General features: G+C 35.9%; 1 protein-coding gene and 1 non-coding gene across 3 annotated transcripts; both read right to left on the bottom strand.

Annotated features, from left to right (window-relative positions):
- Positions 1-73, bottom strand: TRNAK-CUU (transfer RNA lysine (anticodon CUU)). The gene has a single exon. It is a non-coding gene; the product is annotated as a tRNA-Lys (tRNA).
- A 1,694-nt stretch (positions 74-1,767) lies between these two features.
- Positions 1,768-7,877, bottom strand: LOC104090554 (protein SAWADEE HOMEODOMAIN HOMOLOG 1). Of its 2 annotated transcripts, none has more exons than XM_009595677.4 (9): positions 7,714-7,877; positions 7,339-7,424; positions 7,180-7,225; positions 6,861-7,068; positions 6,007-6,079; positions 3,541-3,592; positions 2,438-2,596; positions 2,106-2,225; positions 1,768-2,021 (listed from the first exon to the last, which is right to left on the bottom strand). In XM_009595677.4, the coding sequence occupies exons 1-9, from the start codon at positions 7,765-7,767 to the stop codon at positions 1,905-1,907; spliced, it is 915 nt and encodes a 304-aa protein (XP_009593972.1). In that variant the 5' UTR covers positions 7,768-7,877; the 3' UTR covers positions 1,768-1,904. The 2 variants fall into 2 exon arrangements, with proteins under 2 accessions (XP_009593972.1, XP_009593973.1); XM_009595678.4 differs by having other exon boundaries at positions 2,438-2,581.
- Between the last annotated feature and the right edge of the window lie 208 nt (positions 7,878-8,085).

Raw genomic sequence — 8,085 nt, 5'->3', positions numbered from 1 at the left:
CGCCCACCGTGGGGCTCGAACCCACGACCACAAGGTTAAGAGCCTTGCGCTCTACCAACTGAGCTAGACGGGCTTGTTTTTCACACAACTTATCATATTTTAAAACTATTGTTTTAACGCATGAGAATTGATAAACCCTTTTGAAAACTCCTTTTAACCACTATTGTTAGCTTTAACTTGCTTTAAAAACCTCTCCTTTTGTCGAAGGGAATTGTGTTAATGAAGATAGGACGGGGTTAAGGGCTTTGCAGCTAAATTAGAGGAGCATATTTTGAGTTCTTTTTAGGAGTATTTAGTTTTACTGCCTATATTAGCCGGGGGTTTTCCCCTACAAGAGCCGACTCATTCATCATTAATATTCGCAAAAACTACTAAAGTTCTCAAACTTCTAGTTCTACTAGAGAGCACGACAAACACGAAGACTAAAATTGTTATTGAAAGTTCTTATCAAAGGACTAGTTCTTATCAATCGTTACAAAAACTTTAAAATTAAAGATAATTGCTCTTGGAAGTCATATGTATTAATACTTAATTTTTCTTTTTTTCTCCGAAACTAATTTTGATATGTAAGAATTATAGAGCCCTAAATCCAACCGAATGATAGTTGGTTTATGAGGATTTGAGATATGTTCTTCTACGTATATATCATTGAAACTTAGATTCAGATGATAACAATTGACTTATGAAACAATTTAACAGTTAACCGTGCATTGTAGGCCCTATTGTTCTTTGATGTCTGTGGTAGACTTCCACATAACCCATGACTTCTTAATGGTAAAAGTAAATAGAAGAGGACGTAAAAAAGTGAAGTCTACTAATGGGCGTGATAATTAGCCTAACTTTTGAATAAAAAATTCCTTGTTACAGCAAAAGGAAGATAACAAAGTTAACACTATTTCTCACTGAAAATCAATAAGGATGGTGTGGTAGCCAAACTTTTCATACTAAAAGATATTCATTTTCATGATAAAAACTATGGAAATATTATATAAAAACAAGAACAATTGCAAAATTTGCGCGACTCATAAAATTAATAGGAAACGAAAAAACTTTACCTCATTTGACACTTATAGATTGGTGTTATGTGCTGTAGATAGTTAACAGATATGTCAAATGAAAAGAACAAATTTTCAATGAGAAAAAGGATTTTTCCAATTGACAAATGGTCTGACAGTGAGAAGAATTGCTTAATTGATTTTACTGTCCAATTTTATAAAGTGAATGAAAGAGGGAGAGAAGGATGAATACATGAACCTTTAATAATTGTTGGAAGCTCGAAGGAGCAAACATTGAATGGACAATCTAAAGGTTGAGATAGTATGTACATTTGCGAGAAAGTATCGGCAGATGAAAGCAACTTAAGAGTTGAATAGGCTGCATTAAGTAGTACAGGTTTATTATTTATTAGAAGGTGAGTTTACTTTTTAGTACAAATATTAGTGAAGTAGTGTTTATATAATTTATGGGTAAAATAGTCCTTCAATTTTTATGGATATTTTGGTAATTCAACTTTTACATTTAGAACTTGACCTAAAGCCTTAACATGGGAACTTTATCCCAACTTGTTATTGGAAAAGAGGCCAGACGAAACGATTGGCATAAAGAATTGACGACCGTTTCATGTGACATTCTTTCATTTTTACTATGTAAGAAATGAGAAAAAACCTTTTTTTTTTATAATTAGGAACAATTTAATTTTAAACTTCTCATTTTATCCCAAATGACATGACTTTATAGCTACACAAATGTCATGTTTAAGACCATGACTTTCAAAAAGTTTTTCTTTTCTAAACTTCATGCCCGACCAAACATTTTCACATAAAATGATAAAACATAGAGAGTACATATTTAGATTGGCCAAACCATACAATATTCCAACAGAACAACGTTGCGGAGGCTCTGGCCTAGTGAGTATTTGCTTGGTCAATACTGTTCAAGACACATAATTTAGCACGACCTTCAGGCAGTATACTGTTGCTTCGGTTTGGTCTGCAACATAACTTGTCAAGTGTAACTTTCTCCTGCGTTCGAGCAATAACAATGAAAATAAAATTATTATTGACATTGAATTACTACCAGATACATGCGATGTTCCAATGATTTACCTCAGCATTATCTAAGTCGTAGCGGACGACAAAGATACACGTGCATTCTGTATTATCGTGTAATTTCTTTTGGATCTCCACAACTTGCGCATCACCATATACTGCGAGATATTCATCTTCCTGTGAATTTAAAACATAACAACATTACAAAATGGTCATAACAACATTTGGAGCCTTGCCTGTCCAGATACCATGCTTAATTGTGACTTTGTTGTTGCACTGGTACACCAAAACCATTTTTGGAAAGCGGAAATTTCATGATTTCTATGGTGCTTTTTTTTAAAAAACTAGAGTTTTTATTCTTAAAAAAAGTTGGAGAAACGAAATGATACCCTGAAGCACATCAAGGGATCTCCAACATTCACCCTGTCACATTCTGAGGGCTTTAAGGGAACGGAACGTTCACGTACTCTCCTTTTAACATTCACCCATTCATCTTCTTCATGACCAAAGCCAGCAAATCTTATACGAACTTCCTGCATAACGAAATACTTCATAAATGTCAGACTATAAGCGACAAATCTTTGTCTGACGTAAAATTCTGTTGATATGACGCTGATTGTTGCACCTTAATATGGAGCCCATTTCATTACATATATTGTTTTAGTAAATGCATTTCGACTTAAAAATATATGCCGAGTGACGAGTGAGTCCACCATAAATGGGGTCTGGGGAGGGTAGTGCGTACGCAGACCTTACCCCTACCTTATAAAGATAGAGAGATTGTTTCCGATAGATCCTCGGCTCAAGTAAAAGTGGAGATAAAGCAACAAGTACCAAACAATAGTAAGAACAATATATTAAGTTAACGGACGCGAATGACACAACATGTAATAGTAAAGAACCATGAATAAAATAATACAAAAATAATCCAAGTACAACTGGTAAGCCTATGAGGAACACACTACTATCCGTCAACCTACAATCCTAATCCTCGACCTCCACACCTTTCTATCGTGGGTCATATCCTCGGTAAGTTGGAGCAATAGCATGTCCTGCCTAACAACCTCTCCCCAATACTTTTTAGGCATGCCCCTTCCCTTACAGTCCACCATCAACGTTTCGAATTCAGTTATCCATGCGTTTCTACCATTATTCCATTGTGTTCTGAGGTGTCAAATTTATTTATCTCACATGAGTGTATCTGTAATTTCACATAAAACCTAAGGCCTGAGGATTAGTGGTTCTAATCTATGGAGTAGGAACTTCAAAACACAGAACTGTTCCTACTTCACTCTGGTCCATGGCAATGTAAATCTTCCCTATTTCACAGTGGTCAAGGAGAAATCTTAAATCTCTCACATACACCGTGATCACTAGACTACTAAAACTTCCAAGTAAACAAGAACAGCCGGACAAATTTAAATTTAAAATGACAGTGCACCTAGGCAAATAGGAAAACCAGAAAAACAATCACAGAGAACAAAGAGCTTACAAGCTCGCCTGTGCGAAGAACTCTGAAGTTGAGAAATGAGGCCACATCATACCTGCAAAAGACAGAGAAAAGCTACTTGGTCAGGTTCTCTAAGTTACAAAAGTAGTTCATAGAAGACAGGGGGAATATCAATTTTGCCGCTGCGCTTAAGAGCCTGGCAGAGTATAATACAGTTTGCAGCATTTAATTTCACATTTATTTAGTTTAGGACTTCACTAATACTTAGCTTTAGTTGCAAGAGTCATTCTTTGTTTTCCTAAAATTCAGTACATAATCTAAGAATTGGAGAATAAGGACAAGACAAAGAACAGAAAAGAAAAGGAGAAAAAGAATAGTTGACAGCAAATGATAGTGGCAGAAAAGAAGTCCAAAAGCAGAACTAGCAGCAGAAGAGGCACACACAGATAAGGAGAAGCAAAAGTCTTTTTGGACAAAAGAAATCAAGAAAGAAGCAAATCAAGAGAAGCAGAGAAACAGAAGTAGAAAAAGAAGGAAGTAATGAATATCAGAATCTAGTATTACTATAGAAAAGGGAGTTCTGCTACACAGCCCGTCAACCTTTACGACATTCATATAAACCTTCAATAGAATTCTATGCTCAGAACATCATTAAGTTGCTTTGACCTAGAACCAACTCATATAATGCCTGAACCATTCAGCCACTGAATATTGCCAACTTTTGCCGTCGCACAATCCGAGGTATCAAAGATTTGCCTCTACATTATGGTATGTTCATTGACTTCGACATTTCATGGTAGAAGTTGAGCGAACATGATAAATCAGTACTCATAATTCGTTTTGGCATTCAATTACTATGATGAGGAATGTAAATTATTATCTCGGGGTAATTTCATGGACGATATCCAGCCTCAACCACGTGACAGTTTTTCACTTATTAGTAGTTTCTTATTCTTCCTGACGTAACCGAGAACGCCTCAATACTTTGTTACTACCTTCAACTTTTTAGACTCCACTCTCCATACTGAACTCAGATATTCATAAACCAGCACAAATCAACAAAAGAGACTCTGGCTGAAACGTTTATTCAGTACGCCTTTTTCTAGACATAAGCCCCACGTACAACATCACCACCACATTTATCATCTTTGGCAATCTAACAAGGGAAAAGGGCCAAAAATATCCCTCTACTATGCAAAAAGGATTAGTTATGCCCTCCGTTATACTTTCGGTCTATTATTGCCCCCGACGTTACAAAACTGGTGCAGAAATATCCCTCCACCGTTAAGGCCCTCCATCATGGACACCACCATCCCATATGGCTCAACATATTACTGAGGTGGCCCCCACATGGCATGTCACTGCCCCAACCCCATTTACTCCCTCTCTAACTTCCTCCACCACCACCGCCCCTTGCACCCATCCACTACCACCATCTTCCTTAGTAACTGTTTTAGCTTACTTATGGAAATTAATGAGGAGAAAGTCTGTTCTTAAAGAAATTGGGATTTCACTTCCATGAAAGAAAATTATATATGCATACATTTTAAAGTGGGCTAACAACAAAGTAAGAAACTGAGGAAGCCAGAGTCATATATTCATATGGCAAGTTGTAAGGTGTTATCTCAAAAAACATCTCTTCAATAAAATCCTAATAATTTGTTTGTATCATTTCCTTTGATCTCAACTTTCTGAAATCATAGTAATAGAGTAGGCAGACTTTTAATGGGTTATTTCAATAGGTTTGGGTAGCAATCATTAAAACATTCTCTGGTGAAGAATTTGCTGCAAAATTTCTTCTTTTTCTTTAGTACCATTACAGTTGCCATCATCATCAACCATGGAGAACCCACCGAAAGATTACCGAACAAACGGGGGCATTCTTCTTGTGAACTTTTCCAATAAAAATTCTCTTTTTAAATTACATATAGAACAAATCTTTGATTCAACTACTTCTAGTTTTAATCTGATTCTGCGAATCTTTATGCTTCAAGGCTTGATATAGTTAGTACTTTCCAAATGCCACAGATAAATTGTGCAGATTTCAATTGGGTTCGGTTTAATTTCTATTGTTGGATGCAATATATTTGAATTCAGATGGAACATTCATTTTGGGTGAAGGGGGAAGCCGGTGGTAGAAGAAGAAGTTGGGGAGGGGGTATTTTGGTGGCCAACTCAGTGAAATGTCAGGCCACATCAGATGGTGGTGTCCATGATGGAGGGCCTTAACGACAGAGGGGTATTTTTGCACCAGTTTTGTAACGTCGGGGCAATTATAGACTTAAAGTATAACGGGGGGCATAACTAGTCCTTTTCACATAGTAGAGGAATATTTTTGGCCCTTTTCCCATCTAACAATGGTTAGTGAAGAATGTAAGAGACCAATAGTATTGAGTCACAATCAGAAACTACAAGGAGAAAATAGAAACAGATTAGGGTCTTGAACTACCAGCAAAATGTAACACTATTTGTCATATAGAGAAGGCTACAATTGTGTTAAATGCTCACCAAGCTAAATCCTTTGCTGAAAGAGCTTCAAAAGACAACTCTGCGAGCTCTGTGGCCATCTCTGCAGCAGAAACTGTAACAGAATGCACATTAGTCTAAGCTTGAGTAACAGAAACCAAATAGTACGGCATTCAAGGCACTATATCTAAAATATCTGAGTAAGTTACTTGCTCAATCATACGATACATCATTTTTATCATGACAATGTGCTCGTGCGTAACAGAATACAAAACTGCAAAACGAGTAATCTCCATGTTCAACCATGACAAGTAAAACAGAGATAAATCAGATAAAAAATCAAGAAAAATGTCTCAAAACCACAGGATATCGTACTTGTATATTTTCTCTAGGTTTCACCAAGATGCTTGCAACTGTTTAAATAAAACTGTTGTGTCTGAGCAATAAAAGCAATACGATTAGACTAAAGTTGGTAGCGAGTATTTTAAAACAAAATCCGAAAGATTCATTAAAGGGATACTCAAAAGTTGGTGAAGGAGCTCTATGTTGCCCGGGCCTAATATCTTAGTCTTACTTTAGCCATCAGTTAAGTATTCATGCAGTCAAATTTGAATTAAAACTTTTTGCCAAACTCATACGAAGAGAAAGATTTCAACTGAATGGCAGGTTAAAACAGATTAACAGGAAAAGAAGACATTAGAGTGATCTTGTGCTAGTTACATTAAGAATTTATTTTATCTTTAATGTTTTTAGCATAATTATGTATATTTGAACAACTGAAAAGTAGTTTCTTGCATTTCATACATTGATACAAATAGAGTAAACAACATTTAATCCATTAAGTGAGGACAAAAATCAAACATCAGATATATAAAGGTCAAGGGGAAATCGGTAACCTTTGGGCTTCTGAGACCGGTCATATGCACAATCGGGGAGTCTTGTGTACCCGCAAGCATTGTATTTTCTGGAAAGCATTAGAGCTGAAAATTTCTTTTTAGATTTTGGTTTTCTTGCTTGTCGAGGTCGAGGAACATCAGATTCTTTCTTATCAGCAATGGCTTTAGCTGCTTGTGTTTTTTGCTTATCCATAAACCAATCTTGCACCTTTAACATAGCAAAAACATACATAATAGATTTATAATATAATCCAGAATCCAGATAACATGAATACCTAAAAAGGGAAATAAATATTGAGAAGATAGTTCATAGATAAACCTGTTCCCATTTTATGAAAGATTTTCCAGTACGATAAGGTGAACAACTGCAAATTTAAAAATTAGCAAACAAAAGAAAAAGCATATAAGTAAAGAAGAAAATTCAACTTATCAAAGCGGAAGTAGTAACATTTATTTTAGCCCCAAAGGGAAACTTTACCTAAACTTAGTTGCAAGTTTTTGACAGAACTCTTGACTAATTGGTTTTTCTTTCATTCGCTTAAACAAGGCGGTCATTTTCATATCCTGTAGAAAGTAACTGAAAATCCTCAGAATTAATGAAGCATTTGCAGATTTAATCCACATTTAGTAATTTAATCTAAATTTGATCATGCTTGATTTTAGTTCCCTGTATGTTACAGTTAGATAAGGGAACTAAGTAAAATGTAACAAAACAAAAAAGGAACAAGATTAGATGAGAAGTCAAAGGAATTGAAATCAAACAAAGAAAATGGCATGCAAAATCAGAGAAAGGGAGAAAATAAGTTTGCCTAAAGCAGAAAATAAAAGATTGCTAACAGTAATGTGAATTAACCTCAGCTAATGTGAACTCGGCCAATTCTTCTTCTAATTCCACGAAGTCAGCCATTTTTCCTGCCTCTCAAATGCAGAGAGAGAGAGAGAGAGAGAGAGAGACTGAGTGTGTGTATGTGTATGTGTGTGTGTGTGTTTTATTGGATTTTGTGCAGCTGACTGCCTGATAGAGAAGCAGAGTTGTAAGTTGCTTTAATAGGGAAAGAAAGATCCTCTGAGTCGAGGGGAGTGTCTGGTGTACTTGTTCACCCACTAGTTAATCGCCACGTGTACGTGTTTATTTCGACTATTGGAGCAAGTCAACTTACCCACCCAAACTGTTGCAATTGCCTCATTCGGTAGCAAATACTTAAGTTTGCTACATATATTTTAT

The sequence above is a fragment of the Nicotiana tomentosiformis genome, chromosome 3 (genome assembly GCF_000390325.3).
Source record: "Nicotiana tomentosiformis chromosome 3, ASM39032v3, whole genome shotgun sequence".
Lineage (NCBI taxonomy): Eukaryota > Viridiplantae > Streptophyta > Magnoliopsida > Solanales > Solanaceae > Nicotiana > Nicotiana tomentosiformis.
This window is presented reverse-complemented; position numbering and strand designations above follow the sequence as displayed.